Source organism: Bos taurus, chromosome 3 (genome assembly GCF_002263795.3).
Source record: "Bos taurus isolate L1 Dominette 01449 registration number 42190680 breed Hereford chromosome 3, ARS-UCD2.0, whole genome shotgun sequence".
Taxonomy (NCBI): Eukaryota; Metazoa; Chordata; class Mammalia; order Artiodactyla; family Bovidae; genus Bos; species Bos taurus.
Window position 1 is genome coordinate 70,538,683 of NC_037330.1, and position 23,044 is coordinate 70,561,726.

A 23,044-nucleotide genomic window follows, 5' to 3' on the forward strand; every position below is an offset into this window, starting at 1 on the left:
TATAAGAAAACAGAAAAACTAGAGCAAGGGAAACTCTAAAAATGGAAATTTAGGTTTCATAAACAGAGGTGGAAGAAATATATTTTCTTAAGATTGTAGTACTAAATCATTCAGAAATCGTTTGGGTGGTTGTGTCATGCTGTCTTAGGAAAATGAACTAATATAGAAGACTCTTCCAGACAGTCAGATTCAGCGTTGCACAATACTGACTTGACTGCCCATCTCCAGCTTCCTATTCCTTGGAGCTCTTCTACTGTCACATCCTGCCATTTAGCAGAAAAGCTGGTATCAGACACTGTTTCCAATACCCTGAACTCAGTTTTCATTCAAGTTCTGTAGGATGATTCAGTTCAGTTCAGTTCAGTCACTCAGTCGTGTCCAACTCTTTGCAACCCCATGAACCAGAGCACGCCAGGCCTCCCTGTCCATCACCAACTACTGGAGTCCACCTAAACCCATGTCCATTGAGTCGGTAATACCATCCCACCATCTCATCTTCTGTTGTCCCCTTCTCCTCCTGCCCTCAGTCTTTCCCAACATCAGGGTCTTTTCAAGTGAGTCAGCTCTTCGCATCAGGTGGCCAAAATACTGGAGTTTCAGCTTTAGCATCAGTCCTTCCAATGAACACTCAGGACCGATTTCCCTTAGGATGGACTGGTTGGATCTCCTTGCAGTCCAAGGGACTCTCAAGAGTCTTCTCCAACACCACAGTTCAAAAGCATCAATTCTTCTGTGCTCAGCCCTCTTTATAATCCAACTCTCACATCCATACATGATCATTGGAAAAACCATAGCCTTGACTAGACGGACCTTTGTTGACAAAATAATGTCTCTGCTTTTTAATATGCTGTCTAGGTTGATCATAACTTTCCTCCCAAGGAGTAAGCATCTTTTAATTTCATGGCTGCAATCACCATCTGCGGTGATTTTGGTTTTAAAGACAACTTAGCACTTACTGACACTCTCTTCCAGAAGGAATTGGACAAATTGACTAAGCACTGATTGAGCTTGAAAAAGAATAAAGATTAGAGCATTTGCATAATGAATCACAAGAACATATGTGAATGTGAATCATGGGAATATCAGCTCTCTCCCCCCACACCTTTGAGATAAACTCTCTAAAGGTTGGGGGAGGGTTGCAAAGCAAAGTGAAAGTGATCCAGATACAAGCAAACAGCTGCCCCCTCTCCACTCCCTGCCCCAGCCACTATCACACCTGCACATACAAAACTGAAATAAAATCCTGTTACAGATTCATACAACATTGAGAAAGAACAATATATGCAATAAAAGCCAACTGTACTTGATACTAATCATTTGTTGCTGTTCAGTCGCTCAGTCAGGTCTGACTCTTTGCGACCCTATGGACAGCAGCATGCCAGGCTTCTCTGTCTAGATATCCAACTGTAATCTTCAATTTCCTTTTCCATAAAATAAGTACTAACAGGAAACCCACTAAATTATTTTAATGTTAAAGAAATGAAGTATATAAAACCTAGTGAGATATTTAGCTTATAATAAGTACAGAATAAGTAGAAGCTTACTACAGTCAGAAAATGAGCTTTTATGTTTAATTTATATGTTGAATAAATTCATATTTATGACAGTCTCAAGGATCTACCCCAACACTGAGTATCCCAGTTTATCCAATCCACTTTTTTTTTTTTTTTAAGGTACTGAAATTATGTTAAAACCAAGGTCTGATGCAAAGGAAAGAAAAAAAAAAACAAAAACAACTGAAGCATAAATATGATAAAAGAAAGAAACTAAAAGGAGCCCTAGAGATATTTGTTTATTAGGAAAATACACAGAAAAATGCAGCTTCAATGTGCTTCTTTCATCCTCAAATGCAGCCTCATCATCTTCTACATTGAGGCAGCTTGGTCTCCTTGGAAGGAGCTCTGGCAAGAAAACCAGGCTGTCAGATCTTAAATTCTGGCTAACCACTAGCTAACCATGTAACCCTGAGATAATAATGTAATTTATTCCCAGGGTTCTTGTGAGAATTAAATGAGATAAAGATGGAAAGCAATAAAGTGAATATGTTCTGATGATATCTGCCCAACAAAGAAGTAGCTAGAACTCTATCCGGTAACGTAATGTTCTCATCACCCTGCATATTTCCATGATCACTAATTTGAAAAATCAGACAAAAACCAAAGCCCATCATCTTTGGTTCTAATATACAAAACTTGTGTACCTTATAAACTGCCAAATGCAAGGCTGTAAATCCATTTCTTGTCAGTCGAGATGGGCGGAGACCTTTTAACATAAGGGTTCTAATATGTGACTTGTTGCCTTAGAGAGAAAAAAGTTGAGAAAAGTCAAATTGTGGAGATAGACTAAAGGACTTAAAAATCTTTAAGTTAATCTGTAGTGGAATTATAAACATCACACCAATGAATGAAAATGCTAGACTGCTGTTCTGCAGGCCATTTGTTAAGTTTTCAGTTAATCAACAGCCTTACTTATTAGTGAACATTTTTACTACTACATTTATAAAACTTTGTATCAGTGCTGTGTATTTTAATGAATTTATGCTACATTTTTTATTTGGTGCTCTTCTAATAGTACTTTAAAAAGTAAAAACATGAAAACATTCACCCTAGTAAATGATTTAATATTTGTGAAAAAGCTTAGATAGAAATCAGAACATCACTACACCATTAGTTTATTTAGATCAGAGAAATATCGAGGAAATGACTAAGGTTGGAAAAGTGTGTTTACATTTGGGAAGATATGTTGTTTGGGGAGTGGTGATGGGATATATTTAGAGTCAATACTTATACATTAGTCTTCTTTTAAAAACTGAGTCCAAAGCATATTAGCTTGGATTAACAAAAAAAGTATTCATTTACCAATTCAGTAAATTTACTGAGTACCTACTTATGCCAGGGACCATCCTAGATGCTTGGGATACATTAAGGAATGGAACAGAACAAGTTATGAACCAAATTTCACTTAGTCTTCACTTTGACTAATTTTCACTTTGGGATTTTGTCTTTGGCATTTATTACCTTCTATATATTTTACTGCAGATTGTAAACCAATTGCTAGATGATGTTTTGAGGAATGCTTTAAGTGCATCTGAATTTAACCTAATCCCTGGCTAGCATGCCTGATACTGAAAAAACGTCTTTAAAAATTTTTCCAAGCATACCTGATTCAAGGTAGGAACACAATAAAACTTAAATTTAGAGCTAAATCAATTGAAATATCTGTCTAGAAGTTAGTTACTTCTTCACTTGAAGCAAAGCAAAAGAAAAAACTGAGTATGAATAGAATTCTCTTGTAGACTATCAAGCAGCTCAAATCACTGACCATGTATACATATAACTAGTTTACAGAGTATTGAGTTCCAAGCACTCACCTCCACAAATGCAACATAAATGAAGCAGAGACAGACCATTTTCTGTGCGGTAATTTAAATTGACTTTACTGAAGGCATCATCAGAGCTAAAAAAAAAAAAAAAAAAAAAAATTTACAGATGATTACAAATTTCAGCTTTTAGTTTATCATTTTCTCATTTGAAAAATTATAATATGAATCTTGTTACTACAAATTCAGAAATATATCTTTTATAGGATTCTTCTGTACCTAGAAAAAATAATTTTGATTATACCTCTAGATGAAGAGGGGCTTCCCTAATGGTTCAGCAGTAAAGGATCCGCCTGCCAATGCAGCAGATGTGAATTCAATCCCTGGGATGGGAAGATCCCCTAGAGAAGGTAATGGCAACCCACTCCAGTATTATTGCCATGGACAGAGGACCCCAGTGGGCTACAGTCCACGGGGTCGCAAAGAGTCAGACATGACTTAGTGATCAACAACAACTAGCTGAAGAACAATTAAAATCATGAGAAATAATATTAAAAGTTTGAGAGATCAAGTTTAAATTAATGATTCTCATACAAGGTATGTTCTATGTATAATTTGAACTTCTCAGGGCACCCTGATGAATTAAAATTTATGAATAAGTAGAAAACACAGATATTTGAAAGGAAACTCATTTCTCTTACAATCAACACCTTATATAATACTTATGGAGAAATTCAAGAAATTCTCTCCAAAAAGAAAAAAAAATAGTAGCATTAGATAAGATTCTGGAGACAGGAATAGAGTCCCAATGTATTACAAATTCTGCCTGAAGGAAAATTTTCTTATACTCTGACTGGGTCAGATTTCACAGATAAAGAAGGTCTAAACTCTGATAGGGTACTATGATACAGTCCCAGGTGAGAAGAGAAGTAGTGTTACTGATTCAATTAATGAAATCCTTGACTTTGTCTGAACAAAGACCATTGCCCCAGGAGGGCCCTAGAGAGCCATAGGTAGCCTTTGAAAAAAATGTAAAGCTAAAATTCTTAACCTCTTGAGGTCACTGGTACTGCCAGGACATTTTTTCAGTAGATATGAGATCACATCTTTGGCCTCCCAGGTTAATTCCAGGCTGCCTCCTGCCATTTAAATCTCCAGCAGCTTTAGTGAGATAGCAAAGTCTTTGGTGAATAAGCCTTCTATTATCATTCGTAAAGTACGTACACTTGAAAGGTACTATGAATTCAGAACATTATTATCAAGGCACCCAGTTAAAAACTTCAAAAGCTATTGAAATTTTAAAACAGAAAAAGAAAAGGTGCTATTCTCCAGAGTGCTGCTAAAAAGAGAAGCCTCTAATTCTAGGGAATGTGAAGGATCTCAGTAAAATGGTTTAATTAGCAACGGCAAGTCCAGTGGTTTGTTTTCAGAGACAGGAGAATATTCCAGAATTCCACCTCCTTAGCCTTCTTGCTTCAACTTCTCAGTAGCAAAATCCATAGATACATTTCCTCATATTGAGAAACATACTTCAACTCACTTTGGAATGCCACACATAGAAGTACAATAAATTCCAAGTCATTTTTACTAATTGTTAATATAGCAAGGAACCCAGGATTTCATGAAAAATAGTTAAGAATTTAACTTGCTTCTATTTGCACTTTCTCCTACCTCAATGAACAATGCAAAAAGAAAAAAAAAAAAAAAGTCGGATGAAAACACCACTATTTAAATTGTCTACCCAAATGAGCCTAATTGTAAATGGTATACCTATTTCATAGTATGAATGGAAATTTTATGAAATAATTTGGTTCTTGGAAATATATGGCCTTAGGCTGAGCCATACATCTAAATTCTCAAAGTTAATTGTATTATAGATGTGTTGGAGATATTTCATTGATAGGTAATCCTAAAAAAAGTGCACTCAGTAGCCCAGACTTGGAAATGCATTCACAGACATCTTCTCTATAGTTATGATTTCAAATAACACTGGTTTTCTGAAGAACTGAACTCAACTTTCAAAGCTAGGTAGATTGGATTTTTCTTTTAAAATTTGTAGGAAATTAGTGCCCATAATGGGCTTCCCTGATGGCTCAGATGGTAAAAATCTGCCTGCAATGCAGGAGACCTGGGATTGATCCCTGGGTGGGGAAGATGCCCTGGAGAAGAGAATGAATGACTCCAGTATTCTTGCCTGGAGAATTCCATGGACAGAGGAGCCTGGCAGGCTACAGTCTATGGGATCTTAAAGAGTCAGACAAGACTGAGAGACTAACATTTTCACTTTCAGTGTCCATAATAAAAAGGAAAAGAAAACTGTAAGTAGCAACTGAAGATTGCTCTGAACTGCTTTGGCTTTTCTTCCTTGGTTCTGTCATCCTCCAGCAAAGGAAACATACAATAAGAATATAAGACAGGATACAGAGCATTGGAGTGGGGCAGGAGAGGGAAGCCTTCTGCTAAGTGTAAAGAACTATGTAAAATCTTCAGCCTAAGAGAGAATGGGAGAAAGTACTGTCTTGTGAGCTAACTATAATGGAATATATGGCAAATGCTGAAAGAAGATAGAACTTGAGAGTTCCTCTGGAGTAATAAACCCTTGAGTAAATTAGTTTGTCAGTGTGTATCTCTAATATTATGCAGCAATACCTACCATGTTTTGATGTTTTAAAAGTGGAAGAAATCATTTCAGCAGTGTAAGTACTTAGATCATGGGCCTTGTATATACACCAGGATTGAAATCCTGTTTCTGTTTTTTTAAGTAGTATATTTTTCCCCTCCAATTTGAGAAAGTTATTTAACCCCCTCAAGCTTCGTTTTCTTCAGTTACAAAATTATTAAAATGATTCATATGACATTGCATTGTGAAGAAAATGAGATTAAGTACTTTCTACATTATTTGGTACATGATATGTTATTAAATATTATTTTGATTTTTAGCAAGTTTACTGTGAATATGTGACTTTCCTTTTGTAGTCTAAATCTTTTTTTTTTATTTTTAAACTTTACATAATTGTATTAGTTTTGCCAAATATCAAAATGAATCCACCACAGGTATACATGTGTTCCCCATCCTGAACCCTCCTCCCTCCTCCCTCCCCATACCATCCCTCTGGGTCATCCCAGTGCACTAGCCCCAAGCATCCAGTATTGTGCATCGAACCTGGATTGGCAACTCGTTTCTTACATGATATTTTACATGTTTCAATGCCATTCTCCCTTGAGAGAATTTTAGCACAGTTTTCAAACCGAGTTTGACCTTCTTTGACCTCTCACATTTGACAACCTGTAAGTTTCCCTATTTTAACTAAGTTCACTGTCGTGACACCTAGCACCTATCAGTGATTCAGAGCAACACTCAGTGATTCACAGCGCAAACTATCACGGTTTTGTGATGCAAGTCCAGCAGCATCATTATTATGGGGAAGGTATTAACACTGAAGCGATTAAAAGAACAACAAAATCCAAAGGAAAAAAGGTTGTGCTGAAAATCATTTTACTGAGAAGATAGACTTAATTGCTTTCTTTTTCCATGATCTAGCTTTGATGATATATTCAATCAGTCTGGCACAGCATCTACTGAACATCAACTGTGTGCTCCACCTCTGTTCTTAATGCTTGTTTCAGGTTGCTTTCAACAGTCTATTTGATAGAAACTAGTCACTAATTCCCAGATCATTTAAGTGCATCAGTCTTGGGAATATGTGTACTAGATAGAATCCTGCACTGACCTTAGCATTAATCCTGATCTTTAATGCTCCATGCAGCTTTGCAAAGGAAGTACATACTGAATAAACAGAAAAGTAAAGTGCTAACATCCAATGTTTTATTTTTTTAAAAATACCAAATGAATGTCTATTTACATAAGACTGAAAATATGAATTAATTAGAGATTTTTTATTTACCAATCATTCTTTAACTTATTAAATCTTATACTAGACTTGACCATTCATAAGTGAATCAGTAGTAGTGGTGGTTTAGTCGCTAAGTTGTGTCCTGCTCTTGCAACTCCATGGGCTGTAACCTGACCCAGCAATCAAACCCGCACATCCTTCTTTACAGGTGTGAATCAGTATAGAGTGCTAAATAGCATTCTGTCAAAACTGAGCTGTAGTCTCTTACTTTTGTTTTCCTCTTGAATTCTTGAATTCTACTCTCCCTAAACTCATGCAGCTTCTGTGAATGCCAACAAAATGAATAAGCAGAAAATAGATTCCCACAGTGGCAGTCAAGTACAATTTTAATAGTAAAATTTTAATCTAAATTTTAATGACTGGAATGTAATTTTTTAATGAGAGTAACTTTGGGGCTATATTTGAATTCTAATTCTTACTTCCCACTTGCTTATAGTCAAATATTTCTGTTTTGACACATGCAATTAAAGTATTCAAGATTTTAAAGCAATCATTCCTGGGATAGATATTTCTTTTTCTCTTCTTCTGCTTCTTCTAAGGAACTGTACATGTCAAATTCGCTGCCAAATGAATACCACTTACGTATTCTAATATTCTAAGCTCAATTTATTTTTTAATTCTCCCTTACATTTTTCATCACCTGCCATGCCATACTGTAACTTAACATATCCTAATAAGTTCACAGTGCTTGCTGGGGCATGAATGAAGTTCCTAATTAAAATTAAGTCACTATTATGAATATACTTCTAATAATAAATTCTGTCCTTAATCATTAAAAATGGTTGTTTTGTGTCCAAAGGTTACTTTCTTTGTTGTAACATAATGAACTCTTTCCTTAGCCTTTATCTTTTATCCTGAAAAGTAGTAGTTTTGTGATCCAATTAAACTTCTTCTCATGATCCCATCCTTTCAAGGAAATATGTGACATGATCACAAATGGAAACTTATTAAAATTTAACATTTGAACACTTGGCAAAAGCAAAATCTAAAGATAGGTAGATACATTTCTTAAATTAATTCATTGGCTGAAATGTAGGTAAAGGCAAAAAGTTGGAAAGAAGGCCAAATTTTGTTTTGGGCCATCTAGTTTCCAAAATTGATCATTTAGGTTTCAAACGGCTGGTTGTAACTTCTTGTGTAGTTTTTAATGGATGCTGCTGATACCCACCCACCCAAAAAACCCTAATAAAAACAGAAAAGTCATCAATAAGACCTATTCCCAGGATGTATATCCAAGAAATACACAGAAACGTATTTCTCCAGTATCTCCCAGACCAAGTTTGCAAACTAACACTATGAAGCATATTCATTCTTTCATTTATACATTTAAAAATTATTGAGATATGGTGGTAGATAAAGAAGAGTTGGGGATTCCCTGGTAGCTCCGCTGATAAAGAATCTGACTGTAATGCAGGATACCCTGGTTTGATTCCTGGGTCAGGAAGATCTGCTGGAGAAGGGATCATCTACCCACTCCAGTATTCTTGGGCTTCCTTAGTGGTTCAGCTGGTAAAGAATCTGCCTGCAATGCGGGAGACCTGGGTTTGATCCCTGGGTTGGGAAGAATCTCTGGAGAAGGGAATGGCTACACACTCCAGGATTCTGGCCTAGAGAATTCCATGGACTGTAAAGTTCATGAGGTTGCGAAGAGTTTTTGACATGTTACTGTATTCCTGGAGCTAAATGATAGCAAAGAAAAAAAAAAAAAAGGACAGAATGGTATGGACCTAACAGAAGCAGAAGATATTAAGAAGAGGTGACAAGAATACACAGAAGAACTATACAAAAAAGATCTTCATGAACCAGATAACCACAATGGTGTCATCATTCACCTAGGGCCAGACATCCTGGAATGCAAAGTTAAGTGGGCCTTAGGAAGCATCACTATGAACAAAGCTAGTGGAGTTGATGGAATTCCAGCTGAGCTATTTCATATCCTAAAAGATGATGCTATGAAACTGCTGCACTCAATATGCCAGCAAATTTGGAAAACTCAGCAGTGGCCACAGGACTGGAAAAGGTGTTTTCATTCCAGTCCCAAAGAAAGGCAATGCCAAAGAATGTTCAAACTACTGCACAATTGCACTCCTCTCACATGCTAGCAAAGTAATGCTCAAAATTCTCCAAGCAAGGCTTCAACAGTACATGAACAGTGAAATTCCAGATGTTCAAGCTGGATTTAGAAAAGGCAGAGGAACAAGAGATCAAATTGCCAACATCCGTTGGATCACAGAAAAAGCAAGAAAGTTCCAGAAAAACATCTACTTCTGCTTTATTGACTATGCCAAAGCCTTTGACTTTGTGGACCACAATCAACTGTGGAAAATTCTTAAAGAGATGGGAATACCAGACCATCTTACCTGTCTCCTGAGAAATACGTAGGTCAAGAAGCAACAGTCAGAACTGGACATGGGACAAAAGACCAGTAGAAATTGGAAAAGAAGTATGTCAAGGCTATATATTGTCACCTGACTTATTTAACTTATATGAGACTACATCATGCAAAATGCTGGGCTGAATGAAGCACAAGCTGGAATCAAAATCACCGGGAGAAATATCAATCACCTCAGATATGCAGATGACACCACCTACTTATGGCAGAAAGCGAAGAGGAATTAAGGAGCCTTTTGTATAGTGAAAGAGGAGAGTGAAAAAGCTGGCTTAAAACTCAACACTCAAAAAATGAAGATCATGGCATCTGGTCCCATCACTTCATGGCAAATAGATGAGGAAACAATGGAAACAGTGGCAGACTTTATTTTCTTGGATTCCACAATTACTGCACATGGTGACCTCAACCACAAAATTAAAAGACACTTGCTCCTTGAAAGAAAAGTTATGAGCAACCTAAACAGCATATTAAAAAGCAGAGACATTACTTGCCAACTAAGGTCCATAAGGTCAAAGCTGTGGTTTTTCCAGTATCATATATGGATGTGACAGTTAAACCATATAGAAGGCTGAGTGCCGAAGAATTGATTTCTTTTTTTTTTTTTTTTTGAATTGATGCTTTTGAACTGTGGTGTTGGAGAAGACTCTTGAGAGGTCCTTGGACTGCAAGGAGATCCAACCAGTCCATCCTAAAGGAGATCAGTCCTGGGTGTTCATTGGAAGGACTGATCTGAAGCTGAAGCTCCAATACTTGGCCACCTGATGAGAAGAACTAAGAACTGACTCATTGGAAAATACCCTGATGCTGGGAAAGATTGAGTGCAGAAGGATAAAGGGATGACAGAGGATGAAATGGTTGTATGGCATCATGACCTTGATGGACATTAGTTTGAGCAGTCTCTGGGAGTTTATGATGCACAGAGAAGCCTGGCATGCTGAAGTCCATGGGGTCACAAAGAGTTGGACATGATTGAGCAACTGAAGTGAAATGAAAGTAGTTAAGGAAAATAAAATAGATATAATAAGAATTCTTACCTCATAGGGTTATTTTGAGGTTTAAATGAGTTAGATCTTTTAAAACTTTTGTAAGTACTAGTGCTGTAATAATTATTTTTACTAGAGTGTTGAGACTATTGGTATTAATTATTTTAACTTTTTTATTATTTTGCTTTGCATTTGAGAAGAGGGATAGGAAAGTAGAAAGGGAAGAAGAAGGTAGCATGGGATGGGAGGGAAGATCGGAAGGAGGATAAAATGGAGAAAGCCAGTAAAACTGAGTTAAGTACGAAGTTAAAGAGAAAGAGGCAGAGAGAGAGAGTGAGTGAGAGTTTGAGATCAAGCTGCTTGAATGTTTTTGCACAATATTCCTGTAAAACTATTATTCATAACAAGTTTTACTTAGTAGTAGTAGTGTTAGTTGTTCAGTCCTGTCCAACTCTTTGCAACTCCATGGACTGTAGCCCACCAGGCTCACCTGTTCATGGAATTCTCCAGGCAAGAATATTGGAGTGGGTTGCCATTCCCTTCTCCAGGGGATTTTCCTGACTCAGGGATTGAACCCGGGTCTCCTGCATTGTGAGCAGATTCTTTACCATCTGAGCCACCAGTAAACCCCACTAAGTTTTATGTAGACAAGCAAGAAAGGATATAGAGAGGTAAACAGTCTTGGGACAGTGTGAATTCTCTGCTTTTTGGTTTGCGATCTTTTTGTTTGTTTGTTTTCTGTTTCATTGTTAATTAACACAATGCACTCACCAAACATATCAAATAATCTTTCACTCAATTTTATTATGATGTAATTTCCTCCCTCAACACTCTACTTAGCGCCCTGATAGAGAATTTCACTCTTTTTAGGCAAGATCAGCCTGTATTGTTTCTGGAGCTATTCATTTTATAACAGCTAAATTTCATAATTGTTTATAGTTCTGAAAAAGTAGATTTAGGGGAGATATTTCATTTGTTGGATAAGTATGGTGGACTGCAGCTGGGGCCAGAGGAACTTTTCAGGAAGAAAAGAAGCAGGAAGATACAACTCAGAAAATGCCTTCATTATTTTTCTCTTTCCTTTTTTTTTTTCTTAATTCCTCTTAACATTGCAACTGCTTTCTCATGGGATAAACTTTTGACTATTTTTATTCATTAAACCTAATCAATTTCAAAGTGAGACATTTCACAATTTCAAAGTGTTAATACACTATTGACCAAAGTATATCTATTCAATGTCAAAATAAGGTTAAAAATGAGAAAAAAAATAGGGTTCTTCTGATTATGTTGAAAAGTGATAGCACTGAAAAATTATAACTTCTTTGGGGATCTCTTTATAGATATATTACAGATTAAGCAGGTAAAAAGTAGGCTTGATGATGAAATCAGAAAAAACATAGTTCTAAAATTTCTAAAGACTTAAAAACGTTGAAACAAAACAATTAAATTGGAAGTCTTTCAAAAGTTGCATGTGGAAAGCCAACTTATAAGTGGTTTACAAAGATCGTGGAAGAAGTCCATGTATCACCAAGGAGTGGGAGTGGGATTATAAATTACATTCCTCCACTACCACATGTAGCGACAGTACTAATACACAGGACATAGCAAAACTGTACAGTGGCATTGTGAAGGTGAAAAGTTTTCAAAGATAATATTATCCATATTTATTTTCCCTCCAGTATGGGATGGGAGAGAAGAACAGAGGGAGGAAAAAAAAGGGAAAGGTAGTGCAAGTGAGCAAGGTACTAAGTTAGAGAGAACTATGTGTAACCTGGTTCAAGCCAGTTTCACTTGATTAGCCTCATTTTCTTCAGGTATAAAATGGTAAGTGCAATACATACCCCAGAAAGATGTGAACATAAATAATGATGATTAGTTTTTAACTAACATTTTTGAGTGTTGTCCATGTGACAGTTACGGTGTTCAAAGCACCTTACATGTATACAATTACAATTATATGAGTTCAGTTCAGTTCAGTTGCTCAGTTGTGTCTGACTCTTTGTGACCCCATGAATTGCAGCATGCCAGGCCTCCCTGTTCATCACCAACTCCTGGAGTTCACTCGAACTCACACCCATCGAGTTGATGATGCCATCCAGACATCTCATCCTCTGTCGTCCCCTTCTCCTCCTGCCCCCAATCCCTCCAGCATCAGAGTCTTTTCCAATGAGTCAACTCTTCACATGAGGTGGCCAAAGTACTGGAGTTTCAGCTTTAGCATCATTCCTTCCAAAGAACACCCAGGGCTGATCTCCTTTAGGATGGACTGGTTGAATCTCCTTGCAGTCCAAGGGACTCTCAAGAGTCTTTAAAATACCTAGGTGCATGCCTGACAAATGGTAGGCATTAAACTGTCAATTTGTTTTCAAGTGATATACAAATAGGTATTACAAATAAATGCAACTATAGATAAAGCTGAATACACAAAGAAGCTGTCTTTAGTGAACATATATATTAATACCAGTTAATAGACAGACCTGTAAATTGATAACACCAAGTAGTAAGTGTTATTATATTGATAAACACAAAGAACAGAAATGGTGCAGAGGAGGAAATAACCACACACTGTACTTCAGGGTACCACTTTTGTCTTTCCTTCTTCTGCTTCTCTATTTACTCATCTTTTCCAGTCTCTCATCTATTATCTTAAGAAATGTTCAAAATTAAGAGTGAATGCAACTTTATTATGGAAGATGAATGAACATTCAATTTCCATTCCTCTTCTTTCCCATATCAAGTTCCCTTTGCAAAGCTGCTATAAATTAGCATAATCAATCATCTTTTAGCTCTTTTTGTCTTTTTTAAGTTTAGCACTTATATTGCTTTGTATTATGTTGTGAGTGAAAGCTATACTGGAAATTGTGTATTTGATGTGACATAAGTCAGTAACTGAACTGAATTCTTGCTTTATGAGGCAGAAAGTCTCTTTTAATGAATGGGATTAGTTGCTATAAAGAAACTTCAACAAATGAAAACAACCAAAAAACTGCAAAAAAAAAACAACAACAAAACACCAGACAAACTTATGTTTGCACTAGTGATCCTTCATCTATGACTCTAGTATTAAATGATTCATTTTAGGTACTTGATAGTTTTCCTGCTATCTGCCTGTTCAGAGGAAGCCTGATGTCAAGCAGCATAACAGAGTTGTCCATCACTGAAGCACTCCTTACACTACATAAAGCATGAATCAAAATGAGAAAGAGTCTAAGATTTAACAGCTAAAATGTCCTAGATGCTCAATTAAATGTGATCTCATAAAATATTTGCTGTCAGTCACTCATTTGTGTCTGACTCTTTGCAATCCCATGGGCTGTAGCCCATCAGGCTCCTCTGTCCGTGTAATTCTGATTAAACTTAATTACTTTTAAAATTTTGTTGTGTGAGTCAATGAGTAAGACAATTTATAATATATTCTCAATACTCCATTTTTTTCTTTGCTTGTCATCTATCATTTTATTCTAGAGAAAAGAAAAAAAATCTCAGAACTTTGCCTTAGGCAGGATTGACTTTCTTTCCCTCTGATGCTGTTTGCCTTGATAGCAGAGCAGAGTACTCATGTTTTGTTTGTTTGCTTCCTTGTCTCTCTATAGACCATACTAGTTGCCTTGCTTTCTGTTTTCATGTTCCTCATCCCTTTACCAATATCACAGCAAGCAGAGTTCTCAGTGCAACTTAGATATCTTTCTGGAAGTGTCGTTTCCAAACTTTAGCTGAAGTATCATTTTTCGTATGCAAAGGTATTACCTGGGGAAGCTTGTTAAAAATTCAGGTCTCTGGAAATCAGCCCCAGAGATTCTGATTCACTTGATATGGGATAGAATGATGGAATCTAAAATTTTTGTTAGAAAACTGTGGGAGGTCCTTAGCCCTTGGAGAGACATGATTCTAGGCTGTGGGTAATCCTGGCCTCAGCCTCATTATTACTTCTGGATAATGGGACATTTCTACAGCTTCTTTAACAGCTTCAGCACCAGGCTACCAATCTTCCTTTCCTCAAAATGCCCTATCATCTTTGACATCCATTTTGATGAACTTTCTAATACTCTAGTCTGAAAAATGTTCCAATCCCTCTTGATCGCAAGCTTTGAAAGTTATATATCAGATTTTGGCACTATTTTGAATTGTTTCAACATTTTACATTTTTATTTTTGAAAATGTCTTCTTGATGTAAAAAACACTTTATCCTAATTTTCTCACTTCTTAACTTTGACTAAACTTGTCAAATTTACTCCTACTTGTCAATAAGGTGTTCAGTCTTTCAAACTGCCCTTATTTATCCAATTAATCATGATAATCAATACCTCCAATTATTCAATGCATACTGTGCATTAGGCCCTGTATTCATAATTTGACATCATTTTTTAAAGTCCTGTGACGCTGTAATTACATTTTACAGTATAAATGAGGCTCAAGGAGATAAAGCAATATAGCTAAGGATACATTGCCTGTAAATGCTGACTGAAACAGCTTTTTTACTCTACTTAGAGAAGATGGCCAAGACATAAAGTTTTCTTGGTTGTAGTAGACTTTCCATGGTACTCATCCATTCTTGCCTATATATACTTACTTAACTCTGCCTTTTATCTGGAATGCTGTATAAAAACCAATGAATAAATCAAGACATCAAACTTCATATTTTTTATATTTGAAAACTGTTCTGTTTTTCCTTCCACTTTGCGCTTGTCATAGACTGTCTTCTGTGAGATATTTATATATGTGTTTCCCCTCAACCAGATTGTGAACTCCTGGAACAAGAATCAGGATGTGGTAGGAAAAGCTCTCTCTATGGAGCTGGGTAGACCTCGCTACAAATCATAGTTCCAGTACTTGACCAAATGATCTTGACAAGATCCATCGTCTCTACTCCTTAGTTTATTATCCACCACAGTGAATATTTCCTATCACACAGGGTCATGGTGATGATTTAATAATGAATGGTTCATATTCGATGTATCTGGAATAGCACCTTGAATATAGCTGGCACAATAAATTCTGAACTATAAGTTACACTTGTTCCTGTCTTTCACCTATGCCCTCTACAATACTAATCAGCAAAAAGGAGGTCACATTCATCACATATAGTAGAAATTTAGGAGAAAAGTAGGCCAGAACAGGACGTGTAGAAACAGCTACTTGTTGTTGATACGATTTGAGAGAAAAAGTACATTTCAAGCCTAATCCTTAGAAGGATATGTCTGTTTAAATTAGCCTTGACATATTTGCATAATACTTCCCAAATTAAAAAAAAAATGACAAAGTTGAGGAAAATCTCTAATTTAATCACATCTTATTCAGCATATTTATCTGAGTCAATAAGAACTAGAGGATTTATGATTAAGTTTTATATTCATAGCTTTTTTCCAACAAAATTAATATGTATGCATAAATCTGTTATACCACAGTGTCAGTCACATCTCTATAGGAATTTCAAATGTTTTCCCATAAGACAGTATGTGATAATACTTGCAAAAGCCATCCCAGGGTATCTCATCAAAGTGTCAAAATGGAGTTAATCATTTTGGGCTAAATAACATGGAGAATTAACTATTTCCCAAACTATAAACTGAGTATTTGTGAAGGCCTTATTAAACCACTGACAATTTTATATAAACTCTATTATACATGGGTGGTTTTATTTGCCAGTTATGTGAGGTTTGTATGTTTACTATATCTAAATTTTTTCTTAAAAATATGTCATTTGGTCATTGCTTTATTACCTTTATTTTCCAAGTAAAATGGATAGAGTTCTTTGTTATAAAAGTATTATATGATTAACACAGCTATAAGTGAACATGGCTAATTGGCCTTCATGGAACTTTTCCTCAGTCAGGCAGCTAACTCAAATTGACTCTCCAAAATATATTGTTTCTCAATGCCACATTCAATTTCTTCAGAAGGTTGCTAGTGTGTATAAGGGCTCTGCCCCTCTTTTCTGAACATTTTGTGTCTTACAAGGTTGTGACACTATGCCAGATTATTTTTATCTTGTTATCATAGAACAAAACCCAGTGAAAGCCTGAAGCCAATATTACACATTGTTATATGCTTGTTCAAGGGCAGAGCGATACTCAGTTTCATTAAGAGACAGCCTTTCAATGTCAAGGGACCAAAGGGTTTGATACATCTGGAGTTCTCCAGTAGTCCAAAAAGAAAAATGTGGCCAGTATTCCATCACCATTTGAGAAGAGAAGTCTTAGTGTTTGTTGCTCGCATGGCTTATAAGAGTGATCTAATTCTAAAGATTATTCAGATCAGCAACAGTTTGTTTTCAAAGGCTAACCTTCAGGTTCCTCTCTCTTTAAACTTAAGTGATGCGAAACAGGCAAGGCATATTTTAAGGAGGCAATATATTTGTATTTTAGGGACTATATGAATGGTCAGGGGCTATATAAAAGGTTAGAATATAACCTTATATTCTAAGGTTAATGTTGAAGGTTACATGAGTTGCATTTTTACACATAGGTATAGCTAAAAACTAGATCAACAATGAAGACACATACATAGAAATAATAACTCTGACAACTTTACCCAAATATATGCCTCAGTTCTGTAAGTTCTTTTTCTTTGATCTGCAGATCATCTTCTAATCTTTCTATTACAATAACATAAGATTCACTGACTTTCTTCTTCCATTCATCTAGTAAAGAAAAACAAAAAGGGACTGATTCATAGCTGTGCTTTGCAAAATGTAGACACAGCTCATAACATACAAGTGATTAAAACTCTGTTCTTACTCTGAATTAAACAATACTTAATTTAAATTACTGATTGGGTTTAAAATGCAGATGTTTATATTTAAAAGGCAATCATATAGAATTGTAGTAATTAAAAACCCATTTGATACTGGATAATATATTTATATAGAAGAATATATTTGACTTATTTCATTTGATTTTATTGCATCATAATTATAGCAATCTCTAGTTGCTAGACAAGAGTTTTTAGGTTTTAAGTACTAGATACTTAACATGTAATCTTAAAATCCCTATATGCAACAGTATTCCAAATTTTTTTCTATAGCATTATACCTAGGAACTAAAACACTATAGTATTATAAGAAATTTTGTGTTTTTTTCTAAAGATCTTTCAGAGAAAAAATAATTTGAGTTCAGATAATCTTAACACTTTTGCATAAATTTTGTCTTGTCCTCTTGCAAAAATTAGCAGATATTCCAGTGAAATGTTAACTATATATACTACCTACTGAATTATATTACATTTAAAGATACAGGAATAATTACCAGTACAAGTTTGCGTTGGTCTGGATTTATAATTTCCCATTTGTTAGAAGTTTCTTCTTTTCCCCAGTGCAGTTCCTGAGGTTGCAAGATTCCAAGTACAAGTGCAGTGACAGTCCAGTTGAAAAATACTTTGATAGTCTGGCTAAAAATAAGCTGACTGCCAAATGGAATGTCATGCAACAATTACAAAGAACTAAATAGTTTGTGGTTTCAAGGGTGAAATCATGAAAGGAATTAATCAGTCTATTTAAAAGAACTATAGCAAAGATAAAGAGTAAATGTTTCCATACGATTATTTGCCTCCATCCATTGATTATCTATCCATATGCACCTTGATGGGCATTTCTTTTAATCTAGAAAGTCATTCTGTTACATCTGAGGTTCAGAAAGAGCTATTAAAACTACCTAGATCATCTTTCAGGATCGTTTTCTCCTAAGCCAAAGTAAAGATTGTTGGAAAATGGTGACTTGTGATAGAATTCGTCTCGATAGAATATAAATAATGGAAATCAACATCCTATGGCATGCTACTAATAGAAATGAATGTAATTTGGCCTAAAGCAGAACTACAAAACTATTTTTCCAGGAAGAAATTCTCAACATAGACCATGATTAATTTATACCACTCGTTGATTATATTGACCATGAGTCACAGATAAGGATCTAAGACAGTGATTTCTACAAACGGCAATTCATAAAATAACAATGACAAGAACAATAAGATTACAGATAATAAGATGGAAAGCTTAGCATGCCAGACACTAGTCTAAGTGTTTTATATGCATTTTGTCATTTATACCTTATACAATCCTGCAAGGTGTATGGTATTCTCATCTCATAGATGACAAAATCCAGATTTGCTAGCAGGTAGAGGAATCTGAGTCTATATGATTCTAAAGTCCAAGTTAGATATTACACTTCACAGCGGCTTTTCTCTTTGTACATGCATATTTCTATTGATATAAATGAACTCAGGGTATGATGGAGAATAAATGGGAAACCCAGAGATTTTCAACTATATATTTCTTTTGGATAATGTAATTATACCTAGAATACACACATGTCAATCTTGAAATCCTCCTTTAGAGGCTATACTTTCAATTTCCTATTTATTAAAATTGAGAGTTCAAATAACTTCTTCTTTTTAAAGCAACTGCTTAGACAAATTAATCATTTCCCACAACTTTTTCTCAGCAAAGGTAATCTAAGTTCCAGAGGGACAGTCTCTATACTGATCAGATATAGTTAGAGAAGTTGGTATCTAACCTCTGTCCTCCCCTGGATATAATTCTGATTTTTCCTCCCTCAGTATATGCTGCCAGGGCCATTGATGTCTGCTATACTGTAGTGGCCTCTGATTACTTCATCCACGCACTCTGCATTTTCCTTGTTTGAGGACTTCAGCTATACCAGCTTTCAGCACTTGTGTGATGCCCATCCCTTTAGGTCAGAAAATCCTTCCTTTCCCCAGACATGCTCTTCTCCGGCTCACTGGTCTAGGCACCTGACTTCCTAAATGCTTGGTTCTGGTGACCAAGCATTCAGTCCTGTCCTGAAGTCCTGAAGACCAAACTAGATAGTCTTTTTAAAGAGGCTGGCAATCTCCCAGAGCTACACCTTGGAATGCAAAGTACAAGTTCCCGTCTCTCAGATTTCCATGGTTTTCATACCGTGAATCGAGAGGGACAGGGATGGGAGCCAGGGCTTTTGACCTTCTTGAGGACGTCTAAATCTGTTCTTTCCCGATCTTCTTTCTTATTTCTCTCTCCACTATTTCAAACCTTATATCTCAGTGTATAAGTGGGTGTTCATTTCCTCTACCAATGAAGGAAAAGCTAATTCTTATATCATCTTACATTGTCTTTTCAAATTCCCCTTCGGTACATAAATGTAATGCATTGATCTTTAGGATTTTTCCTTTTAATTTTTGCAAATATTTTTATTATCTCAGAAAGCTTGGCTCTTACAAATGAAAGCTTTGACTTTCAAAACTAAAATTTTTGCAGTAGGTTTTTTTTTTTTTATTAATGGAGTTTTATGTTTATCATTTCCTCCATGAAGCAATAAGGCTCTTCTGGAAATTAGAGAAATATTAAGTAAAGACTTAGCTATTCCAGTATCCTGAGAAAACATTGCCCAAATCTGAAAGCACTATGCAAAGGCATTGCATGCTTGCACTTTTCAAAGAAAAAAATGGCACTCCCCTTAAAAAAGACCTGTAACTTTGTACCTGATGTGAAGAACTAACTCATTGGGAAAGACCCTGATGCTAGCAAAGAAGGCAAGAGGAGAAGGGGACGACAGAGGCTAAGATTGTTTGATGGCATCACCAACTTTATGGATATGAGTTTGAGCAAGCTCCAGGAGTTGGTGATGAACAGGGAAGCCTGGCGTGCTGCAGTCCATGGGTTTGCAAAGAATCGGACAAGACTGAACGACTAAACTGCAGTAGGTTTTAAAACCCAATCAACAACTCAATTGAATTTTTCTACACCCTGAGGCAATAGATTTTGCTAAAAATGGTGAGAATAATAATCTCGATACCTAAAATATTAAATGTTATTGAATTTCCTGCTTCCAAAGGAACACTATCTATTAGCCCTTTTGTGACTGTGAGTCAAGGTCATGAGTTGAGGACAATACAAATGCTTTCAGGGACATGAAGAAAAGGCTGGAATAAGCAAATGATCAAGGATAACAATCCTGTTTTACCTGCCCAAGGAATCCTGGAGGGAATCCACACAGAAGCAGGAAATATTTCCTTCATTGCACTGTATATCTCTGCAAAAATTACTTCTTTTTACCTTGAGTTGATAACATGCTCTAAATTGAACTCTGCTCTTCCCAGTTCTGAGATTTTCAGAAGTGCAGAATGTCAAATATTATAAAAAATAAAACTCAATTAAAAAAATGACTCTAGTCATTTTTCTCAGCTTCTCAGACTTTAGTGAGAGTAAACACTACCTGAGAAGCTTTGTGAAAACACAGAAACCAGGGCTCTTTACCCAGACATTCTGATGCAGTGGAATTTCTTTATCCAGAAATTCAGGAGTAGGGCTTAGAATCTAATTTTAATAGGCATCCCTAGTGATTCTAAAGTAGATGCTTACTTGAAGCTTTGAGGAGCACTATTTTAAGATGGCTTAAAGTGAGATGCATACTCACCAGGAATTTTCTGAGTCTCTGAATTCCGTGTATCGGAAAAGAGGAGAGAAAATTGAGATAAAGAGAAAAAGAAGATTGTTTAAGATTTTCAGTGGGTTCTATCCTATGGTAATCAGTGAGGCAATATGTGATTTGGCTATACATCTATAGACCCATGGGCTTCCCAGGTGGTGCAAATGGTAAAGAACCTGTCTGCCAATGCAGGAGAAATAAGAGAAGCAGGTTCAATCCCTGGGTCAGGACAATACCCTGGAGGAGGTCATGGCAACTCACTCTAGTATTCTTGCCTGCCACAGATGGAGGAGCCTGGTAGGTTACGGTCTATAGGGTCGCAGAGTCTGACACAACTGAAGCGACTTAGCACGCACACATGCATATACTCCTGTACTGTAAAACTGGATCACAAAAGTGGAAACAACCAAGATGCCTTTTACAGGTGAATAAACAAATGTGCATGTACATTCATACAATGGAAACTTATTCAGCAATTAAAGAAAGGAGCTACCAAGCCAAGAAAAGTCATGGAATAACTTTAAATGAGTATTGCTAATTAAAAAGCCAGTCAGATAAGGCAGTACACCACATGATTCCAACTACATTTTGGGAAAGGCAAAACTATGGTGACGGTAAAAAGATAAGTGGTTGCCAGGGGAGCAGTGAGAAGGGGAGGGAGGAATAGGTGGAACACAGGGAAACTTGAGGGCAGTGAAATTATTCTGCATGATATTCTAAGGGTAAATATATGCCATTATATATTTGGAAGAAAAAACAGAACTGTAAAATAGTAATGTAAACTCTGAATTTTAGTTAATAATGTATCAATATCAGTTCAGCAATGCTAACAAATGTACCAAACTAATTTAATATATTAATAATAGGGGAAACTGTTCTGGGGGAAAGGAAATAATGAGTATATGAAAACTCTATACTTTCTGCTCAGTAATTCTTGTAAATATACAACTGCTTTAACAAAAGGGTTTTATTAATTAAAAAAAAATTTCATTGGAGTATAGTTGATTTACCATGTTGTATTAGTTTCAGCTGTACAGTAAAGTGAATCAATTATACATAAACATATTGTTGTTGTTCAGTCGCTAAGTCGTGTCCAACTCTTTGTGATCCCATAGACTGCAGCACACCAGTCTTCCCTGTCCTACCCTATCTCCCAGAGTTTGCTCAAACTCATGCCCATTGAGTCAGTGATGCTGTCTAACCATCTACTCCTTTTTTGGGGGGTACTTCCCAGGTGGCTCAGTGGTAGAGAATCTGCCTGCCAACGTAAGAGATACAAGAGATGTGGGTTTGACTTCTGGGTTGGGAAGATACGCTGGAAGAGAAAATGGCAACCCACTCCGGTATTCTTCTCTGGAAAACCCCATGGACAGAGGAGCCTGGCAGGCTACAGTCCATGGGGTCACAAAGAGTTGGAAACAACTGAATATTCACGCATTCTTTTTTAGATTCTTTTCCCATATAAGCCATTGCAGAGTATTGAGAAGAGTCTCTTGTACTATATAGTGGGTTCTTATTAGTTATCTATTATATATATAGTGGTATGCATATGTCAACCCTAATTTCCCAGTTTATCCTTTCCCCTTTACTCCCTGGTAATCATAAGTTAGCTTTCTACATATGCAACTCTACTTCTGTTTTTGTCTCTTGTTTTAAAGATTTTTTTTTTTCCCATGTAGGCCATTACAGAGTATTCAGTCGAGATCCCTGTGCTATACAGGAGGCTAGTGTTAGTTATCAATTTTATATATAGTAGTGTATATATATCAGGCCCAATCTCACAATTTACCCCTAACCCCTTTCCCTAGTCCTCTGGTAACCATAAGTCTGTAGAAAAGGTCTATTATTCTTTTTTAATTCAGGAAAATATAAAACAATAAATAAACATGAACAAAAACAGTAACTCCTTAGCAAGACCACTTGAATTTTTCCAGGCGTGTCTGTTTATAACTCATAAAGAAAGACTATCTCTAAGGAATACACAACTAACAGTATTTGTTTTTCTTTTACACTTG

General features: G+C 36.1%; 1 protein-coding gene across 5 annotated transcripts in view; it reads right to left on the minus strand.

Moving 5' to 3' along the window:
• Positions 1-17,957, minus strand: part of TNNI3K (TNNI3 interacting kinase) — a 346,902-nt gene extending 328,945 nt beyond the window's left edge. For all 5 annotated transcript variants that reach the window (XM_059884731.1, XM_024989528.2, XM_024989529.2 and 2 more), the window contains 4 exon segments: positions 17,853-17,957; positions 17,140-17,248; positions 3,371-3,456; positions 2,201-2,298 (listed from right to left, as the gene is read on the minus strand). In XM_059884731.1, the coding sequence (XP_059740714.1) occupies positions 2,201-2,298; positions 3,371-3,456; positions 17,140-17,248; positions 17,853-17,892 (333 nt within the window). In that variant the 5' untranslated portion in view covers positions 17,893-17,957.
• Positions 17,958-23,044: the final 5,087 nt, after the last annotated feature.